The 22,992-nt window shown below is 38.6% G+C and overlaps 2 protein-coding genes across 2 annotated transcripts in view; one reads left to right on the top strand and one right to left on the bottom strand.

The window, feature by feature from the left end:
- Positions 1–7,641: 7,641 nt before the first annotated feature.
- Positions 7,642–8,391, bottom strand: SHLD3 (shieldin complex subunit 3). Its single transcript, XM_007952860.1, has one exon. It carries the CDS (start codon positions 8,389–8,391, stop codon positions 7,642–7,644), a length of 750 nt encoding a protein of 249 aa, XP_007951051.1.
- A 6,026-nt stretch (positions 8,392–14,417) lies between these two features.
- TRIM23 (tripartite motif containing 23) overlaps positions 14,418–22,992 on the top strand; it is a 92,275-nt gene continuing 83,700 nt past the window's right edge. Inside the window, exons 1-2 of the mRNA XM_007952859.2 lie at positions 14,418–14,498; positions 22,365–22,527. Coding sequence (XP_007951050.1) covers positions 14,418–14,498; positions 22,365–22,527 — 244 coding nt within the window. The remainder of the gene's footprint in view (positions 14,499–22,364; positions 22,528–22,992) is intronic.

Genomic DNA, 22,992 nt, shown 5'->3' with positions numbered 1-22,992 from the left:
AACAAGAGTTTTTGCTTTATATACAAAAAAATAAGAGAACAATTTTGCTTTTATTTGCAATCTAAGCAATCAGTGCAAATCTTTTTTTTTTTTTTTTAAATTGTGCTTTAGGTGAAAGTTTACAGAGCAAATCAGTTTCCCATTTGACAGTCTGTACATAGTGTTCCATGGCACTGGCTGTGTTTCCCACAATGTGTCAGCACTCTCCCCATCCTGGGTTCCCCGTTCGCAATTCATCCTGATTTCCTACTCCTTTCTGTTTTCTCTCTTTGCTTTTGGGCAAATGTTGTCCTTTTGGTCTCATATAATTGATTGTTCTAATGAATACGGTCCTCTTGGGTTTTACTGTTCATTTTGTGGGCTTATTGCTTGGCTAAAAGGAGGTCTCCAGGAATGGCTTCAGCTCCTGGTCAGAAGGGAAGAGGGCCATAGTCTTGGGGGTTCCTCCAGTCTCTGTCAGACCAATAAATCTGTCCTTTTGTGAATTTGATTTTTTGTCCTACATTTTTCTCCTGCTCTGTCTGGGACCCTCTGTTGTGATCTCAGTCAGAGCAGTTGGTAGTGGTAGTTGGGCCCCATCTACTTCTTTTCATCTTAGGCTCATGTAGACTGTGGTTCACATGGTCCATTAGTCCTTTGGACTAACTGCTCCCTTGAGTCTTTGGTTTTCTTCACTATTGTTTGCTCCTATGGGAAGAGACCAATAGCTGTATCTTAGATGACCCCCCCCCCCGTAAGCTTTTAAGAATCCAGATGCTACTCACCAAAGTAGGATGCAAAACACTGTCTTTATAAATAATGTGCCAATTGACATAAATGTCCCCTGAGGCTATGTGATCCTCTGCCTTTGAGCCTAGGAACTTTATCCCACAAGGCGTCTGGCTATGCCTGAGAAGTTTCCATGACTGTGAGACCCTTGTATGCTCTATTGTCTGTATTAATAAAAATGCAGCACCTATGTATATACATATAACCACAACCAAATCTGTGTCTGCAGGTGGATGTGCAATACATTCTCATTACAGAAAAACTGGAAAACTAAAGGAATTTTAAAGCTTAAAGTAGATTAGCATCTGAAGGCTTTTAAAAAACTCCTAAGTGACTTCACTGGAAATAGTATTTTAAAAAAATACGAACATATATTAACCTGGAAGGGAAATATATTTAAAAGCACCATTTTGAATATAAAATAGTAATTTAAGGTCAAATGGATTTCTGTGCTTTTTAATCCCTAAGTTATAATCACTGGCCACTGGGAGTTCAGTAAGAGTTCTTTTAAGTAATACTAGGGAAATAAGTATAGAAATTATGAAGTATCAGTTAATGTATTGTTGTTGTCGTTATGTGCTGTCCAGTTGGCCCCAACTCATAGTTAACGTATGTTGTCGTTGTTGCTGTTATGTGCCGTCGAGTCAGCCCCGACTCATAGCAACCCCTCCTTGGGTTGCCGAGGCAGTTTCACTACGGAAGTTCGGAAGTAGATTGCCCAACCTTCCTTCCGAGGAGTGGCTGGTGGGTTTGAACCACCAGCTTTCTGGTTAGCAGTCAAGTGCCTTAGGCACTATGCTACCAGAGCTCCTCATAGTTAATGTACAGGTTTATGTAATGCTAACCAAAACGAAGATTTGTTTTCGGACTATGACAAAATATTTCTAAACTTTATCAAGACAATGCAAATAAATGAAAATAAGTTAGGGAACTAATGGGCAAAAATAAAGAACTAGACTGATTTTATATTAAACTTATTTAAAGCCATAATTAATATAAGACCATACAGAGAAAAATAAAAATTCTAGACTATTAGGATGCAGCAAATAACAAAATCAATAAAAAGCTAAAGGTTTATTCATTATAAGGTAGCAGGAGAACTGGAAGGAGCCTTGATGGTGCAATAGGTAAGCACTTGGCTACTGACTGAAAAAAGGTCAGCAGTTCAAATCCTTTAACCATTCCTCGGGAGTCAAGACCTGGTGCTTTGCTTCAATAAAGATTACCACCTAGGAAACTCTATGGGGCAGTTCTACTCTGTCTTATAGGGTTCCTATGAGTTGAAATCAACTTGACATGCAACAACCAGGACAACTGGTTAGCTATCTGGGAAAAGTAAAATTTAATATATAAATTTATTTAAAATATCAAATAAAGTTCATATATATATGAACTAAATAGGAAAAAATTAATCAGAAAAAATCAGAAAAAGTGAACTTTATTAAACTTCTAGTCAGGGAAGGATATTAAAAAAATTTTTCAGTTACTTTTGTTGTTGCTGTTATTTGCCATCGAGTTGGATCCAACTCATGGCAACCCCTCCTTGGGTTTCCGAGGCGGTATCACTACAGAAGTAGATTGCCTGACCTTCTTTCCGAGGAGTGGCTGGTGGGTTTGAACCACCAGCCTTCTGGTTAGCAGTGCCTTAGGCACTATGCTACCAGAGCTCCTACAGTTACTTCTAAAGACACTTAAAAGTTAATCATACATACTTGTATAATTTTTCAGAAGTGAACCACAGAAGGTTATTTCTTTATCATCTATTAAAAGTGTTCACTGAAGTAAACAACAAAGACTTTATGAATAAAAGACCTAAATGGTTAATTCATAGTAGCAGGGGGGGGTTGTAAGCATATAAAAAAAATGTACCACCTGTCGAGTAACTGAGGAGCCCTTGTGGTACAATAGTTAAGTGCTTGGCTGCTAATTGAAAGGTTAGAGATTCAAACCCACCCACCCACTCACAAGAGGAAAAGCCTGGCAATCTGCTCCTGTAAAGACTATAGCCTAGGAAACCCACAGGGCAGTTCTCTGTCGTACTGAGTCTCTAGTTGGAATTGTCCAACAGCATGTAACAACCAGGGAAGAAAAAAGCAGCTCATCATGTTAAGTTGAACTCTGATTCATAGGGACCCTACCGGACAGAGCAGAACCACTCTATAGGGTTTCCAAGGCTATAAATCTTTACGGAAGCAGACTGACACATCTTTCTCCTGTAGAGCTGCTAGTGAGTTCAAGCTGCCTACTCTGAGAACTTAACCACTGTGTCACCAGGCCTCCTCACGTGACCACCACCACCAATTAGGTATGTTGTTGTTGTTTGCCCTCGAGTCAGCCCCGACTCATAGCGACCCCTCCTTGGGTTTCCGAGGCAGTATCACTACGGAAGTAGGATTGCCCAACCTTAGGTATAGCACTCATATAAAAGTTAGTGCCTTTCTCACCTTGGTCTCAGTTAAATGTCACCTTTTTCACAAAAGGAACAACTAATTATTCTATTTTCTTGTTGATGTTGTGTGCTATCAAGCTGATTCCAACTCATAGAGATCCTATAGGTGCCCTGATGGAGATACATATATAGAAGACAGTTTCTGCCAATCGAAATGACTAAGACTCTAAGCTCATTTTAAACACAAATTGATGTTCTCTATTTCTTCCCCATTAATTTTTTCTCAATCAATTTTTAGTAAACCAAGACGAAATACATTCTCAAGGGAATTCTGAAACACTTTTTAAACGTGACCCTGAGTTCATCCAGACAAATACCTATAAAAGGATTAAAAAAAAAAACCTGGCAGAGGAACAATACAATGCACTAGTTACTAAGCAGTAACCCTGTATCTAGCCTTGAATGTTAAAGCATGTTTTTGGCAACCAACTTATTTGCTTATAGGCTCAAACTTCCAATATAAAAAAGTCCTGTAAGGCTTAATATTTGCTAATCCTATAGTTTTCTAGAGGATAAGAAGGTGGTTAGGGAACAATCCTCCATTAAAAATAAAAATATCCCCAACTGGTATTAGAAACATCAATTTTTCCTCCCCTCATATTTTTAAAAGAGGGTAAAAATCAACTGTGAGGGGAACATTTGATAGGAAATACTATCATCCTGTGGATTTAAAGAATATTACACATAGCAAAATTCATCATATTGTAGATTCTTAACTACAAATGAGGAGATCTGGTAGTGTAGTGCCTAAGGCATTTGACTGCTAACCAGAAGGCTGGCGGTTCGAACCCACCAGGCACTCCTCAGAAGGAAGGTTGGGCAATCTACTTCTGTAGTGATACTGCCTCGGGAATCCAAGGAGGGGTTGCTATGAGTCGGATCCGACTCGACGGCAGTACATTTGGTTTTTGGTTTGGAACTACAAATGAGGAAAGTGAGTTAGTAATATACAATCATCCTATCCTGTGAATTTTTAAATTACTTAGGGTCTCACTGTAGCTGTCTAGAAGACAATACAAAGTATGCCAACATCACATACAGATTTAAAACTCAGTATTTCTTACCTTATACTTAATTTATAAATTAAATACAATGTTAGCTGTAAATGACAAATATCTATAAAAGTAAGGATTTTAAAAAAAACTGTCAGAGGAATTATAACGAAACACCAGTTAATAAACTAATCTTGTATCTAGCTTTGAACGTTAAAGTATACCCTTGGTTATCTATTTCTATTCGTAAGATTCAAAGATAGTGCTATTTTTAGTCAAATATTTGCTATACAAAGGCACAGTAAATGCTACAGAAACACTAGTAGTGGTAATCAAAAAACGTACACATTTCCTTTACTTATGAAATGCAAGTTTCATCCAAATTCTTACAAAACGTTTTTACAGATCTTCAGTAAGAAAGGTAAACCAGAGGTCACAAATAGTAAGCTGTCCAAAATTATACTTGCATATGCATTTTGTGTGGCCAAACATAAAACAGGCATTTTCTTTAGGTTCCTACTTCTTAATACATTCTCCATTCTTACTCATGTAGTTCCTGAATGCATTCAAGTTTGTGAACCTTAGATTTAATTTTTGTCATTTTGAACACGTTAAGTCAAAGTGAATCATTATGTAGAAACTCATCTTGGAAATTTTCAAAAATGGTCTTTATTTGCTACATTGCAATTTAAGTTTAATTTGTGTAGGATTGAGACAAAGTAAAAGACTCACAACTTCAATATTCTGAACTTTGATGTGCTCCACATTTTTTTCTTTGAATTAGATTTAACATTTATTTGAAGATAGATAGCTAGTGTGGGAAGAAATAATACTATGGTACTGATGTCACTTTCCTAGAGAGAAAATACATTTTGTTCCCCCAATTTATTTTCATATCTATGACTTAATAGTGGAACTCAGAAATACTGCTGAGCCCTTGTACTCACTGCTGCTGAATTGATTCCAAGTCACAGAGACCCTCTTAGGACAGAACAGAACTGTTCCGTAGTTTCGAAGGCTATAATCTTTATGGGAGCAGTCTGCATCTCCCACAGAGCAGATGATGGGTTCAAACCATGAACATTTTGGTTAGCAGCTCAGTATTTAACCACTGTGAAACTATTAAGATTCTAAATACTCTAAGAAGGCTCCAAAGAAGTAACAATGGGATTAATTTACTTGTTAGGCTACAATTATTTAAATACTGTGCAGGTGGATGAGAAATCAATTTCTTCTTATAAGATCATGGCATTATTTACATTAAAACTCAACCTTCCATTTCCCAGTTCTGAGTTACCTTTTCCATTGTTTCTCACAAAGGTAGAAACCATTTAAATCTGAAGACAAAGAATGGGAGATTCTCACTTTAATAAACAGTTCATAGGTCAGTGCCCATGACCCCTGACTGTACCTTAAGTTTTCTGCTCTATGTACCATCATTTCAAAACAATAAACTGTACAAGAAAAAAAAATTGCATTTTGTGCAAGTGACTCTGTCCTATGATTAATACCTTTTAACCCTTGATAGCAACCTTATTGTAAGTAAGACCTAAACAATAAAAATAAAACCCATCATTTATCACTGCCTCATGTTAAATGACTCTCTTATTTGCAAGACTCCTGGCAATACTGTGGTTCATCCAGTAGTGTTGGTGGAAGAATAAGATTTTTGAATTAGAAGAGGAAGGGATTACTGAAAATCTTGCCTTGGAAACCACCACTTGTTTTTTCACTCAGAGACGTTTGGAAGCATTCATACACATGTATTCATTCGTACATGGCTCCTGTCATTCTAGCCACTGTGCTATAAGGCAAACATGGTATCTGCCCTCTTAGCGAGTACAGTGTTAATGGTTTTTTGTAGGGAGTTTGTTTGCCTACTTGATAGTAGTTAACACCATGTAAGCTTTATAAGGGCAAGCTTTGTCTCCTTCCCTACTACATCCTAGTAGGTGGTTGTTGTTGTTGTAATGTGCCGTCAAGTCGGCCCGACTCATAGCGACCCCTCCCTCCGTTTCCAAGGCTGTATCACTATGGAAGTAGACTGCCCAACCTTTCTTCCTAGCAGGCACCATATAGTAAAGGAGCTCTGGTGCTGCAGTGCCCAAGGCATTTATTTGACTGTTAACCAAAAGCTTGGCAGCTCAAACCCACCAGCCGCTCCACAGAATGAAGACGTGGCAATCAATCTACTTCCATAAAGATTTACCACTTTGGAAATCCAATGGGATTTACTATGAGTCAGAATTGACTAGATGGCAGTGGGTTAGTGTATGGCGTTGTTGTTGTTATGTGCCATTGAGCTGGACCTGACTCCTACCAACCCTTCCTTGGGTTTCCGTGGTGGTATCAATACGGAAGTAGATTGCCCAACCTTCCTTCCCAGGAGTAGCATATGGTAGGCATCTAAATCTGTTAAATAAATACAGGCTCACATACTTTTACAACAACTTCTTTATTCTATAATCACTTGGGGTATTATTATAAGGTGATATGTAAACCCAACTTGTTACATTTTGCTTATAGGAAACAAGATAAATCCCACAATGACTCCAGCCAAATAATAATCAGTATCAACAGTCATTAAAATGACCTGCATTAGAATAAATAAAGAGTAACTTGAATGGTTATAACCTTAAAGACACATAATAGTCTTGAGCAAATCATACTTTCTGTACCTTGTTTCAAAAGAACACACGAAGTGTTACCTATTACATATCTTTGGAAATATCAGTAAGAAATCTGGGCTGGTCTCCCATTTGGAAATACATTCATGCCACATGAGTAGAATTCCCACAGATTTTAAATTACAAGAATTGTTTTTAGTTTTACTTTAAAAGAACTACTTACTATAATTTAAGTTAAAAAAAAAAAAAAAAAAACAATAAAATAAGGTTTTGAAGATTTGCCAAAACCCTATTTTCCTTAATTCATAGGAATACCTAATTCAATCAATGGAAAAGTAACAGAACAAAAAGAATAGAAATAGTTTACCTTTAAGTTCAGTTTAAACAATAATTTATCACAATTCATTTAAAGAAAGGCTGCTAACAAAGTTCCTGGCTTATGAACAAGTCTTAACAGTATTTTCGCATATAATGCATGTACATAAATAATGCACACACACATGCAACCTGTGGAAATGATGAAAATAAGTAAAACAGTTCTGGCATACTGCATGTGTTATCTGCAGACAAAAAATATGGTATTCATTTCTGATGCTGTCTATATGCATATATTTCTGGGATACATACACTTACTACCATAAAATTTTCACTCCACAATACAAGAATAAACTGGCTTTATTAGTGAAGGGTCAAATGAATAAAAGGTCCATTATTAATTTAAAAACTAATGAAATTATTAATTGATGTCAATGCTGAAAATCACACTGTTCAGAATATCCTTCTTTTTGACAATCAGTAAAATTCACTACATACTAAAAATAACACCACATTTATGCACAAATAAATTCATTTTTCCAGTAAGAGCTAATCTTTCTTTAAGAAGATTTCCCACATATTCACAGTACATAATATCACAGAACACCCATATTTGGCCTAAATGTCTCTGAATTGTAGCATTACAAGATGGAAGTTCACTGTGCCTGATAAGTCGATTAAGTTTTGCCCAAATGTCTTCCAGGTTGTCACAAATAGTGTGTTCTATTGTCCATCTTCCTCTATAAAATGCATGTAAATTTAGTGCCTTTAAACTATCTTGTAATTTTTTAGATAAAGGAAAAATCTTTTTAGTACAATTATTGCTGGAAACTGAAACACTCCAAGACCTCTGTAAGTGCTGTTTTTCTTTTCCTGATTGTTTATCCAGATTTCCAGAACTAGTCCGTTCATCCAGTGCGTGTGACCGGGTTAAGTCCTTCTTTATTTTCAAATTAGGTTGAAACTCCAATAGATCTACTGTGCAATCATAACTCTGTGATTTAACATCATGTTTCAAAGTGATTAAGTTTCGTTTCACATCTTCAGCTGCCTCTTCAGAAATCACAGGTGGTGATCTCTCAGGTTTAAGTGCAAGTTTAGACCCATCGTATGGAAACCAAGGAATAAATCTTGAGAGTGGACGAGTAGGAAAGTCTTGAATTACTTTTTCTACAATTTTTGGCAGTTGTGTGGGATCATTCTCATATGGTCGATAATGTAGTATTACTTCTGTGGTCATTGTGCAGTAATTCAGTTATTCTTAATGCAGAGAAAATTTCTTAGCTGAGCTCCTTGGAGCTAGAATATTATTTACAATTGTAAGACTGTCTCTTTCCAACTCAGAGGGAAACAGGACCTAAAGTGGAAGTAGTGCAAAGAATAAGATATGGTAGGGATAGCCTGCACACAAAAGGGCAGGGAGAAAAAGACAAAAATCAAACCCAGTATGACATTTCATCAATGACTAATGGTAAACATGAATATACTCTACACACCTAAAAAGAAAAATTGTCACCAAAATAAGGGATCTGAATTAGATGCCCTGTAAGATTGCTTCTAGTCCAAAAATGTTAGTAGTCAACATGCTTCACTCAACAGATAAAAATATTTGCAAGTATCAATTATTAACATAGTATTAATAGTCTTAAGACTACAGTAGAGGCAGCGTAAATCACGAGGATTCTTCAAATCCTGGATTCTTATGAGAGTAACTAATTAAAATATAGTAATACTTCAAAATTTGAGACATCTGAAATGAGGACAATGAAAAACACTGTGATCTTTAATCTGGAATAAAACTGAATAATACACTTTAAAATTAAATGAATTGTACCAAATAAATGTATAGACAGAATATTTAATGATTTTATCTCATTCTCAGCAGTAAACACTAAAGCATAAATATGGTTTAACTTGCATTTTAACCAGGGTACGAACTAGTTTTGTGACAAAGTCTCCTCCGTTTAACTGGGGCACTTGAGCAGTATGAAGACTCTCAATACCATGGTTTTGATGAGTTTCATGAATTCCAACTTGGAGTAGGACTATGTATAAGAAGTCCAGACCCTTATTTTTTCTCTTACTTCACCGAAATCCTAAAAGTTGCCTCAAATTAAGTCACTGATAATAGGTTCCAGCATATAGCACATAGGTTCAAGAATGGAATCTTCCAGAGTCTCTAAGTTAGGTTTCCTAGCCAGATCCAAAGCTGCAAGAGTCATAATGCAGGCTTTTCATATCCTAACCATTCTAGAAAAAAAATAAGAGGCCGAATCCCTTCTCCCCAAAAGTTATTAGAGAATTACTTAATGGAGGTTCTCCCACTGGTAGGATGTCTATGAGTGAGGAAATCCTGTCATGATGTCACAATATTCATTAGATCACAATATCCATTGTCACATTCTGAAGAATCAGAGTAAGTAATCCTATAATAATTTGTTTCACCAATCATGGTGCAGTGAATTATTTGGTATGGCTCTTCTACAGTCTTTGTGACTCCTGCCAGACACTTATGTGGAACTATGCAAAATGTAAGGTATTGTGGCCCACCAAAGGGATTGGATAGCTTGTTAGTAATGTAAATAAGGTACATGGCACCCTTGTGGGGGTTGTTGTTATGTGCTGTCGAGTCGAGTCGGAGGGACTCAGCGACTCCTCCTTGGGCTTCCTTGGGCTTCTGAGGCAGTATCACTATGGAAGTAGATTGCCCAACCTCCCTTCCGAGTAGTGGCAGGTGGTTTTGAACCGCCAGCCTTCTGGTTAGCAGTCAAGTGCTTTAGGCACTGTGCTACCAGAGCTCCTTCTTGTGGGGGTGGGACTGTGCAAATAAGGTATACAGAACCCTAATGTGGGGATAGGTCAGTTTTAAGCTAGGCTTACAATGAGCCCTCCCAGAGGCAGAAGGGGGGATCTCAGTGCCATCAAGAGAGAAGAGCCAGAGGTGGAGTGGAGCACGTCCTTGGACCTGAGATCCCTACACTAGACTTCACCGGCAAAAACCATTAGAGATGGCGACAGCAGAACCCAGAGACTGCCATGCAACACAGTGTCCCCAGAGTGAGAAAGCTGTGTTTTGGGCAGGAGGCTTGCTGGAGGAGTGGGGTGTACGTAGGTACACCTATCAGCAGAGGTAAAAGAGCTTTGTAACACTTGTTCAAGCAGAGTGGGGGCCAGGCCAAGAGGCCAACGGCCAAAGAGAGGCATGCCTTTGGGCATTGCCAGTGGAGGCTGTCCTCATTCAAGAATTGTATCCTGAGCATTCCTGAACCTGAACTGTAACCTATTACTTCCCTAGTAAACCTCCTAAATCATGAGTACTGTTTGTGAGTTCTGTGTGGCCCTTGCAATAAATTAATGAACCAAAGAGGAAAGTAGTAAGTGTCGTGGAATCAGCCATGGGCTAATGACGATGATTTTCTCTCCCCATTGTGAAGTTAGATGCTCTGATGGCATAGCACCTAAGGCATTTGACTGTTAACCAGAAGGCTGGTGGTTCAAACCACCAGCCACTCCTCGGAAGGAAGACTGGGCAATCTACTTCTGTAGAGATGCCACCTTGGAGAGGTCACCTAAGAGTCAGAATCAACTCGATGGCAGTGAGGTTTCTTTTTTTTTTTTTTTAAGTTAGATGAGGTCAGAGGAAGAGACGCTGCCCCCACGTCCTTTTTGCACCAACCAATAACGTCCACAAGAGATTTGACAACTCTTAAGGACATAAATAACAAGGATCCTTAATGTCCACATTTTTATATGAATCTAACTATACGATATTCTTTCAAGAATATTGCTTTCATTTATTTCTTGCACCATCTTTATACTTTCACTGTAAGTTATGGCATTGAAGGTTCCTTCATTGCTGTTCAACTTATTCAGTGACAACTGAAGTTTTGAGAGTACTTTTTAAATACTGTCTCTTTTCAACTGTAACAAGATATTTTCTCAATATTTTACATATCAAAATCTAAGTAAAGTTAAATGACTACATAACTTGATATATTTGCCATATAGCAATAAAATTAAAGCTTGTAAAATTTTTTGATTAACTAGCACAATAAGAAAGAATGATACTGAAGAGCTTTAATAAAACAGAAACTATCGATGAATTTCAAAGCACTCATCTTCACAGGTTGTTAAAATACTCTTTCCCAGGCATCTTCTATTTTGGAAAATAAAGAGTAAGAGGAAATTAAAAATTCCCAAAGACAACTAGTCTCTCTATCAGTGGAATTCAACTGTAGTAGCTTTTCATTAGCACGAAAGTCACATTTAACAGCTAACAGAACTGTTCCAAATTCCCATAAAAGCAGTTGGTAATGATCTCTGAAAATGCTGTTGCCTCTGAGGCAATATGGCATCTTGAAAAGATGGAAGCAGGCCTTGTGTTGAAATACTACCTCAGTCAATTACTAGCTATGTGTTTGTGATAGTTCTGTTTGTGTGTCAACTTGGCTGGGCCTGGTTGAGTGACTGGGCACCTGATGGTAGTTATTCCCCATGATGAGACTGGCAATCAACTCCATGGTGGGATCTACCACAAGCAGGTGAGTAGCTGCCTTAGGGGATGTGGTCTACTTCCTGTATATAAGCAGAAGCCTTGGGGAACGGTCTCTAGCCTATGGATGCTTGGACCCTGCATGTAGCCATGTCGTTGTTCAGCAGCCTGCCATGCTCTACTGACCTTGGTACTTACAATGGACTTAAATTAATGGCCTGCAGTGAGGTTTGGTAACATCAGTACTGTGCCTTTTTATTTGTTGACCTTGGGCTTGTTAGCCTTAGCAACCAGTAGCTGTCTGAGTGAAGAGATGCCTCCCTCTAGCTTCGTTGGGCTGGGAGCAAGAAGCAAAGCTGAAGCCCAAGGTCGAGGGGCTTTCACACAGTCCCTGGAGCCTGGCACTTCGAACTTGGACTTAAAGCCTTCAAACTCTTAAGAGAATAAACTCCTGTTTGTTAAGGCCATCTCGTTTGTGGTATATATTCCTGTCAGAGCAGCACTAGGTAACCAAAACAGTGATCTTGGAAAAGTTATTTAAACTGAGAGGTATTTCCTATTCCACATATTTGATGTGAGATTAAGAAAAGCAAACAAATAAAATAAAAAAAAAAAAATGCCAATTGGTTCCCTTTCTCCAGGAATAACCCATTTCAGTGCAGATTATTTGCTAAGGCTTATAAGTTCCTTCACTATACTAGTTAATACTGTAGGGCTTCTTGATTCTACAGCCAAAGACAGTATAGTTAACCCCACACATCAATATTTTATTTATATCATGTTACTTATGTGATTAGTAAGTTCTATGTTTGATGTCTGTATTATAACAGAGGATTGAAGTCCTTAAAAATGGATGCCATAAGGAAGGTAAGTGCGATTCAACTGAGTTCAAGTGTCTGTTGAATATTTCTTCATTTTCTCAGTCTAAGAGGGCATTGATAACCAGACATTAGGATATCCAAGAAATTAAAAGGTAAAATAAAGCATTATGCATTTGAAATAAAAGGTGTTTAGAACAATAGGAATTCCAGAAAAACTCGGCCTACTGATTTTTCCAAAATAATAGACTAAACAAATCATCATCACTTACTCAAAATTGTTTTGCTGTGTAGAGAAAATGAAAGTTGACACGAGATTTTGGAAAAAATTCCGAGCAACACAATACTGTGAGGTAAACTGCAGTTAAGTTTTAACAAACCTTAGTCATATGCTTTAGTACTGTGTATTTCTAAATCCTAGGCACTGCTGTCATGTAGTAGGAGCTCAGGTGGCATAGTGCCTAAGGCATTTGACTGCGACCAGAAGGCTGGCGGTTCAAATCCCCCAGCCACTCCTCGGAAGGAAGGTTGGACAATATACTTCTGTAGAGATACTGCCTCGGAAATCCAAGGAGGGGTCACTATGAGTCGAACAGACTCGACTGCAGTGCGTTGTTGTTGTCATGCAATACTAATTTTACGGAGGAAAATGAAGCCTGGTAATTTCGTCAGTGCCACATAAATTTATAAAAGGAAAAACCACTTTCGATGCTTGCTGTAAATCATCCTGGTTAACAGGGATATCCCCAGGACGTCAGCTTCGGCGGCTAAAATCTGTCTGATAACTGTAGCAACATTTACCAGAGAGAGTAATGTCTATACATGCAGAGGGTTGCTCTCAAACCTAAAAAACAAAGAGGACAAGTACTTTCCTCTTGTTCGGCTCCTAAAGGACAGAGCAGGAGAGCGAGCTCTGACAATGTTGAAGCAGGACGAGGTCCATAGCCCGGAGGCTAAAGGCTTCGAAAAATTGTGAAAGACGGTAAGAAAAGACCAAAAGGGGAAGCAATAGCTTACCTTTCAGCGCCAGCAGGTGCTCTTGTTTGGGGGGATTCACTTCCATCTTGATCGTCCCTACGGACCTCACCCTACGGGGGCTGAGGAGGTTCAGCCTAGCCCGAAAGGAAACAGGAAATCGCACGTTCCGCAATACCGGGCGCAAACACACTTCTAACAGCTTCTTCCTGCCGGTGGGCCTTAAATTCCGTTCCTTCTACGTCCTTTATGGACTCAACGGCTGCTCTTCACCTTTGCTCTTAAGAACCTATACATGTTTCTCTCTTTTCCAGCCACAATCGCGCATCATGACTTCAAGAACACACCTCATTAACAATTCAAACCAAAGAACCAAACTCACTGCTGTGGAGTAGCGACTCCTTCTTGGGTTCCGAGGCAGTATCACTACGGAATTGTCCAGTCTCCCTTCTGAGGAGTGGCTGGTGGGTTTGAACCGCCAGCCTTCTTGTTAGTAGTCAAATGCCCTAGGCACTACGGTACCAAGGATTCCCCAAATGCCTGTACTAGGAAAAAGGAAAAGAGACGAGTAGCATACTGGGATTTATAGTTTATACAAAACCGCATTGCATGCAGGGAGGTGTAGTTCCTGACCTTTGGTTTGCAATTTCGGAGAAGAGGGCATTACAAGGGCGGGGCTTTCACCACAAAACACTACTTCTTACTTGTATTTTATCCCTTTTTTCTTCTTGACTTTATTCTACCAGGTGCAGAACCCTTGATAAAAAAAATTTACAAGTGCTCATGCGCAAGGCAGTGCAGCCAAACTTAGCTGTTAACTTGGAGGGAGGAGGAGCCAAGAGGCTTGGCTAGTGGCGCGCAGCGTCTTCTTACTGTGTCTGTGCGCCAGCGGCGTGCGCCGAGGCGTCTGGGTAGGTGGTTCTATCCCGCCTCTCAGCTGGAGGCGGTGACTGGTGCATCTGCGGCCCCTATTCTCCTAGGATGGCTACCCTGGTTGTAAACAAGCCTGGAGCGGGACTAGACAGTGGCCGGCATGGCAGCCGGGGGACGGCCATGGTGAAGGTGAGAGACCTTGCGTGCTCTGTTCTCCACCATCGGCGTTACCCCAGAGACCTGGCAGCATTGCCGCGGCCTAGGCTAGCATGGGCGGCATGCGAGGCCTCTGAATCCCTCTTTGCTTTAGGAGCTCTGCCCTCCCCTCTGTGAACTGTATCACTGCTGGCCAGAAGTTGCCTGTTCTGTTAATTACAAGTATGGTTGATATCACCAACGGGAACGTTTGTGAAAAGGAGCTTATGGGCCTGTGGAAGAGAATGGGGCTGGTCGTTCTCTAGGTTCTCTCCTTTTGATTCAGCTCAGAAGGCATTCATTAGCTTATTTTGTTTTTAATCGAGCCTTATTATTGCCAGGTACTATGTTAGGTGTTTTAGTTACAGCATCTATTATGAGGAAGGTTTTAATCCCCATCTTACAGGTGAGGAAACCGAGGTTTAGGTTAAGTAACAGTGCATGGTGGAGTCCCATTTGATTGACTCTAAAATGCTTTTCACCACCACACTACTTCTATAATCAGACACATATTATCAGTTGAACTGCCCCTCCGCTCTTTTTAGTAGTTTTTCCACATTCTGAGAAGTCTCCAGCTGGGTAACCAACAAAACCAAAAACCAAACTCACTGCCCTCGAGTCGGGTCCGTCTCATAGTGACCCCTCCTTGGGTTTCTGAGGCAGTGTAACTACGGAAGTAGATTGTCCAGTCTTCCTTCTGAGGAGTGGATTTCAACTGCCGGCCTTCTAACTAGGTTAGCAGTCAAATGCCGTAGGCACTATGCCACCAGAGCTCCTCTGCGCCACCAGAGCTAATGTTAAGAGTTTATGAGTAGTTGGGATTCTGTTGTTTTGTGCCGTTGAGTGGACTCTAACTCATAGTGACCCTTTATGTAACAACAAAACACTGCCCGGTTCTGTGGCATCTCACAATCCTTGTTATGGCATTCTAGCATGTGTAAATGTTTCAAAATACATTTACCAAAAAGTCAGTTGAAACTCATTTTTCCGTTGTATTACATATATGGAAAGATCTAGGAGACTTGATTTCAGGAGCTAGTAGAATGGCTTTTACAATCACTGAAGAGTTTTAAAATGCTGATACACATTCTGATTCAGATGACATGTATACATTTTTAAAGTTCTCAGGTGATTTTAATGTGCAGCTAGGCTTGAGAACCACAGGTCCAGATAGTATCTAGAATTCTTTTAAGGTCTTGAATAATATGCACATATGGTTTTTTAACTTAATATCTGTTTTTTATGACAACAAATGTACTTCTATCAGTAAATACTGGTTACTGTTGATTCATGTAACATTTATATATTAATGACAATATTTTGAAGATAAACAGTATCTGAAATGCAGAAGGGTCCTCCTATTATTAAACAGATTTTATGGTTAAGATACTAACTAAGTAAGTTGTTTCTAAGTACAGAATACCCAGAGGTGGTTTTGTGAATTAACGTTTAAGATGATTTATTCCTTAATTGGAATGGGTATCATTGCTATCCCCATTTTTGTTACCCTTTTTGCTGTTAAAATCTCTAAAGTATAGCAAAGCTTGATGTAACTCCACATGTCACAGCACAGAATTTGAGGTATTAGAGGCTCACCTTGTTCATTCTTACTTTGCCATGTAAACTGTGTCAGTGCTGTGTACCAAAATAGTCCCTTTGGGCAAAGATGCATAATTCAAAAAAAGTATGGCAGTATATATACTTGTTTTTAAAATCATTGCCATTTTCATTGATGACAACAAGAAATAGCCATTGGAGGGTAAAGGCTGAAATATGTAGTGTTAATATATAGTATTGCTTCTTAATGCACAAATTGGCAGTGGTTAAGGTTTTTATGATTAGAAAAACGAAAGACACAAAAGTGCAAAATTACGAAATCATTTGTATTTACATAGGAAAGAGTTGCTTTTGCTTAGTTAGCCGCCTTAGCCCTTTTAAAATATAATCTGGTTTGTTAAAATTTGGTTTACATATGGTGAGTTAGAAGCCTTCTTTGATGTATTTGGGAAGTTTGCAAAATTAACTTATTTTTCCTGTTTAGTTCTTAATTTCTTATGCTGTTAGTTACAGTTCCCGTTTATAAATACTGAAGAAAGAATTTGTTGCTCTGCTACTTACTGAGTTGATGCAAACTCTACTAACTTTATTTTTGATCTGTGTTTGGTTTATTGATCAATGGGATTTCACTAGTATTGTTTGAAAACATCTGCGGTAACAACATGGTTGCTTTTATCTCATGTAGTGATTGAGTCAGATATATTAAGATATGAAATAAGTAAAGTTTTAATTTGGTTCATTGCAGTTTATTATCATTAACAAGTTTAATTTACCTATAGTATCACAGTAATGAGAACATTCACAGAAATAGGTTCAGCAGATTTTCCTTTGACATAAATGTTAACATTTATTTTGTTATTTTGTTTTGGTTACCTAGTGCTGCTCTGACATACAAACATAACTACCATGGTAATGTACAATTCTATTGTGCATACCATTTTTGTAATTGAATTTTTGTCATGATATTAAAGTGAAAGTTGCCCCCCCCTTTTTTAAGTGTAGGAAAAATGAAAATTTGTATATGTGTGCATGTGGGTGCATGAAGGTGTAGTTTATATATGTATATGTATGTATATAGAGGAGCTCTGGTAGCATAGTGGCTAAGACACTTGCCTGCTAACCAGACGGCTGGCGGTTCAAACCCACCAGCCACTCCTCGGAAGGAAGGTTGGGCAATCCTACTTCCGTAGTGATACTGCCTCGGAAACCCAAGGAGGGGTCGCTATGAGTCGGGGCCGACTCGACGGCACATAACAACAACAACGTATGTATATAGACAGGAAAGGAAGAAAAGGCCAAAGTGGATGTCAGAAGAGATTCTGAAACTTGCTCTTGTGTGTAGAGTAGATAGCGATTGGAAGAAATAGCAAAATAAAAGAGCTGAAGAGAAGATTTCGAAGGACAACTCAAGAACACAGAGTAAAATGCTAAAATAAAATGTGCAAAAACCTGCAGCTAGAAAACCAAAAGGGAATAATATGCTCGACATTTCTCAAGCTGAAAGAACTGAAGGAAAAACACTGAAGGCTCGAGTTGTAATATTCAAAGATTCTATGGGCAAAATGCTGAATAATGCAGGAAACATCAAAAGAAGATGGAAGGAATGCACAATCACTGTACAAAAAAGAATTGGTTGATGTTCAGCTGTTGCTGAAGGTTGCATATGATCAAGAACCAATGATATTGAAGGAAGAAGTCCAAGCTCCACTGAAGTAATTGGTGAAAAATAAGCCTCTGGGAATTGATGGAGAGTGCCCATTGAGCTGTTTCAATAATCAGATGCTGCGCTGGAAGCACTTACTTGTTTAGTTACCTACTGCAGCTTTGACAGGAGTATATACCACATATGGGTGGCTAGAACAAGCAGGAGTCTATTCTCTTACCATTTTGGAGGCTAGAAGTCTGAGTTAAAAGCCCCTAGGCTCTAGGTGCTGGGTAAAAGCTCCTTAACTTTGGACTTCAGCTCTCCTTCTTGCTCCTGACCCACAGAAGGTGGAGGTTTTTCTTCACTCAGGCAGCTGCTGGCTGCCGAGCCTGACAAATGCAAGGTCGACAAGTAAACAGGCAGAGTCTTGATATTACCAAACAACATGTGAGGTCACTAATTCAAGTCCAGAAAAAGTCCAAAGATTGGCATAGCATAGCAGGCTGCTGAACAACAACTTGGCTACACGCAGGGTTCAAGCATGCCAAAAGAGCTAGAGACCTTCCTCAAAGCTACTTCTTATTTACTAGAAGCAGACCACATCTCTGAAGCAGCTACTCAGCTGCTCCAGTAGATTCTACCATGGAATTGATTGCCAGTCCCACCATGGGGAATAACTACATCCAGCTGCCCAGCTACTCAACCAGGTCCAGCCAAATTGACACACAACCTTAAATACCATACTTGTTTATACCAAGAAAATTGGAAGAAAGCTACCTGACCAACTGACTAGAAGAGGTCCATATTTGTACCCATTCCAAAGAAAGGTGACCTAACAGAATGTGGAAATTATCAAGCAGTATCATTAATATCACACAAGTAAAATTTTGCTGAAGATAATTGAAAAACACTTGGAGCGGTGTATTGACAGGGAACTTCCAGAAATACAAACTGAATGCAGAAGAAGATGTGGAAGGAAGGATATCATTGCTGATGAGAGATGGATTTTGGCTGAAAGCAGAGAATACCAGAAGGATGTTTGCCTGTGTTTTGTTGACTGTGCAGAGGAACTTGACTGTGGTTCATAACAATTTATGGATAATATCGAGAAGAATGAGAACTTCAGAACACTTAATTGTGCTCATAAGGATCTTGTACATAGGCAAAGAGACTGTTGTTTGAACAGAGTAAGATACTGCATGGTTTAAAATCAGGAAGGGTGTATGTCAGGGTTGTGTCCTTTCACCATAATCTGAGAAACTGGATTGTATGAGAAGACCGTGGCATCAGGATTGAAGGAAGATTCATTAACAGGCTGCAATATGCAGATGATACAACCTTGCTGGCTGAAAGTAAAGATGACTTGAAGCACTTACTGATGAAAATCAAAGACTATAGACATAAAGAAACAGAAATCCTCTGAACCAATAAGTAACATCATGGTAAATGGAGAAAAGACTGAAGTTGTCAGGGATTTCATTTTACTTGGATTCACAATCAACACTCATGAATGTAGCAGTCAAGAAATCAGGTGTCATATTACCCTGAGCTAATGTGCTGCAGAAGACCTCTTTAAAGTGTCAAGAAGCAAAGATGTCCCTTTGAAGACTAAGGTGTGCCTAACCCAAGCCATGGTATTTTCAATTGCCTCGTGCATGTGAAAGCTAGACAACGAATGAGAAAGACCAAAGAAGAGTTGCTACTTTTGAATTGTGGTGTTGGTGAAGAATACTGAAAATATGGACTGCCAGAAGAATGAACAAATCTGCCCTGGAAGAAGTGCAGCCAGAATGCTCCTTAGAATTGAGAACAGCCGGACTTTGTCTCACCTAATTTGTTCATGTTGTCAGAAGGGACCATTGCCTGGAGAAGTATATCATGCATAGTAAAGTAGAAGGTCGGCAAAAAAAAAGGAAAGACCTTTACCAAGATGGATTGATACAGTGGCTGCAGTGGTGGGCTCAGGTGTAGCAAGGATTGTGAGTCTGACACAGGACTGGGCCTTCCATTGTACATGGGGTCCCTATGAGTTGGAGCCACCTTGATGGCATCTAACAACAACAATATGTACATACATGGAGCTCTGGTGGCATAGTAGGTAAGGCATTTGGCTGCTAACCAGAAGGTCAGCAGTTCAAACCCTCCAGCTGCTCTGCGGGAGGAAGATGAAGCTATCTATTTCTATAAAGATTAACAGCTTTGGAGACCCATTGGTTGCTGTGAGTTGGAATTGACTTGATGGCAGTGGTGTTTTTGTATGTGTATGTGCTCTGGTATCATAGTGCCTAAGGCATTTGACTTCTAACCAGTAGGTTGGCGGTTCAAACCTGCCAGCCACTTCTTGGAAGGAAGGTTGGGCAATCTACTTCTGTAGCGATAGCACCTTGGAAACCCAAGGATGGTTCGCTATGAGTTGGGTCCGACTCGATGGCAGTGAGTTTGGTTTGGTTAGGTACATGTTATGTATATATGTATATGTATTATGTATATAATATACATTTATATATATGTTGTTGTTGTTATGTGCCATCAAGTCGGGCCTGCCTCATAGCGACCCCTTCTTGGGTTTCCAAGGCAGTATCACTATGGAAATAGATTGCCCCATCTTCCTTCCAAGGAGTGGCTGGTGGGTTTGAACCACCAGCCTTCTGATTAGCAGTCAAGTGCCAAGTGTATGTATATATATGTATATAGGAGCTCTGGTAGCATAGTGGCTAAGACACTTGCCTGCTAACCAGATGGCTGGCGGTTCAAACCCACCAGCCACTCCTCGGAAGGAAGGTTGGGCAATCTACTTCTGTAGCGATACTGCCTCGGAAACCCAAGGAGGGGTCGCTATGAGTTGGGGCCGACTCGATGGCACTTAACAACAACAACATACATATATATATATATACACACATACGTATACATATGCACACAATATGTATATACCAAACCAAAAAAAAAAAAAAATATGGAAGATTGCTCAGTCTTCCTTCTGTGGAGTGACTGGTAGGTTTGAACTGCCAACCTTCTGGTTAGCAGTTAGATGCCTTAGGTACTGTGCTACCAGAGTTCCATAATATGTATGTCTATGTTTGTATATGTGGGGTGTGTGTATACATACACATATATATATGTATATATACACACAAGTGTATACATATATGTATTAAATTTTATGGCTTGTGTTCCCCAGCTACCCAGTTCCCTTGTCCACATAGAATTAATGTTCCAGTGTTACTGTTTTTTTAATTCTTCCAGAAAGATTGTACACATACATGACAATATATATGGAAATATATCAGTGTCTCTCCCTCTACCTTTATGCAAAAGTTGATCTGTTCTCTTTGTATATATTTACTTTGCTTTATTTGTATGAAAATCATTCTGCATATATACATAAAGAACTCTCTCACTCTTCCTTACATAAGCTGCATAGTTTTATACTATATGGATGTTCCATAATTTATTTCTAGTTGTGGATATTTACTTTGTTTCCAATTTTGTTTCAGTACAAATGGTGTTATAAAGAATGAGTATCTTCATAGGTTTTGTCACATACGTGTGATGTCTTTGTAGAGTAAATTCCTAGAAGTGCAGTTACTGAGTTCTCCAACTTGATTTTGCCATATGCCTTTATAAAGGTTGTATCAGTCAGTAAACAATTCCCAACAACCAGTAGTGTGTAAAAATGGCATGCCATCAGGAGTCCTCTAACTTCAGGGGAAAGAAAGAATCAGCATCAGCCCAAAGCTGATTCCTGTGGGGTGGGGCTCAGACGGGTAGGTGGTGGTAGAAACTCCAGTGTTTTTACCAATTCTGACTCAAGCTTTCTCTCCCATGGTACTTTGTACTTCTGTATTGTGTTTAATAATTCATTGCAATGACCACACAGAACTCACAGATGATACTCATGATTATTAAGGAAGTAACAGGTTATAATTCAGGATCAAGATCAATTTGGAGGTAACAGAAACAACACAGTTCATAAATCAGTACACCTTCCTTTTGACTGACTATGGGGCTTTGGGTAAGTCCTTTATCTGTAATTGGAACTAGATGAAGAAAATATTTTCTAATTCAGGGCCAAATTTGTTGATAAGAACAAGGAATTGAAATTTAAGTCTAAAATGATTACTTTCTGGCTGTTACATTATATTATGTAAATCAATACTAGAAGATAATGAGTATGACTTGCCTTTTTTTTTTTTTAACAAGTTCTTTTATCATTTACAAAGGTAAATTATCACATATTTCAAATTATTCCAGTCCAAATCAACAATAGTTCACTGGGGGCTAGACAATTACAGAGAAATTGCTTAAGAACTCAACTTCCTTAGACTTTATGCATTGGTGTTACTGATCTAGGTGTTACATGAGTCAGAGTCACCATTTCAAACAGTAAAGATAATGTTCATTTGCATTTATTATCTTTTTTCTGAACACTTAGTATTTCAAGGAGATTTCACAATATTATCTTGGAAGAGTCTGTCAGATGGAATGACTACAAAGTAATTTAAAGTTTTACAACCTAAACATTTTTTTCCCCATGAAGGAAGAGAATAATTTGTCTAACAAGGTTGAATCAATGTATTAGATCAGTTTTTGTTAACCTAAAGTATGTATGCTTTTATACTTGTTTAAAATGTACTTGTTCCCTTTCCATATATTAGGTGCTGGAGTGTGGGGTTTGTGAAGATGTCTTTTCTTTACAAGGAGACAAAGTTCCTCGTCTTCTGCTTTGTGGCCACACAGTCTGTCATGACTGCCTCACTCGCCTACCTCTTCATGGAAGAGCCATCCGTTGTCCATTTGATCGACAAGTGACAGACTTAGGTAGGAATATATATGCATATGTATATATGTATACATATATATATGTGTGTATATATATATTTAAGATTTTAAGATATTCATGTAATACAAATGTCTTAGTAAATAATTTCTTTCCACTTGATATTTAAAGTAATAAAAATCACAGGATTTCATAAAGCCTTGGTTTCTATTAAAGTCTTATAAACTAACCTAATCTTAGCTACTTCATCTTCAGAGATGTTTAATAATTCTATGTGAAGAGCTTTAAGACACCTGAAAAAGCATGTGTTTCTTATTCAGAGTACTAAGAATATTTGTGAGTAAATCATTTGCCTGAATCCATTAATCTGATAAAACTTTCTTTATAAATTAATTAGCCTATAATGAAAATATAGATAAGTAATTTGAGTCTCAACAAATTTTCATTTACTCAGATTGTGACTTGTGATAACTGTCTCATATTTCCTGTTAAAAAATGAGGTTAAA

Source organism: Orycteropus afer, unplaced genomic scaffold, assembly GCF_000298275.1.
Source record: "Orycteropus afer afer isolate SDZICR_OR568_19922 unplaced genomic scaffold, OryAfe1.0 scaffold00362, whole genome shotgun sequence".
In the NCBI taxonomy this organism is placed as follows: domain Eukaryota; kingdom Metazoa; phylum Chordata; class Mammalia; order Tubulidentata; family Orycteropodidae; genus Orycteropus; species Orycteropus afer.
This window is presented reverse-complemented; position numbering and strand designations above follow the sequence as displayed.

What these genes read in the sequence shown, in the direction of transcription:
- SHLD3 (XM_007952860.1), bottom strand. Translation starts at nt 8,391, where the DNA reads ATGACCACAGAAGTAATACTACATTATCGACCATATGAGAATGATCCC.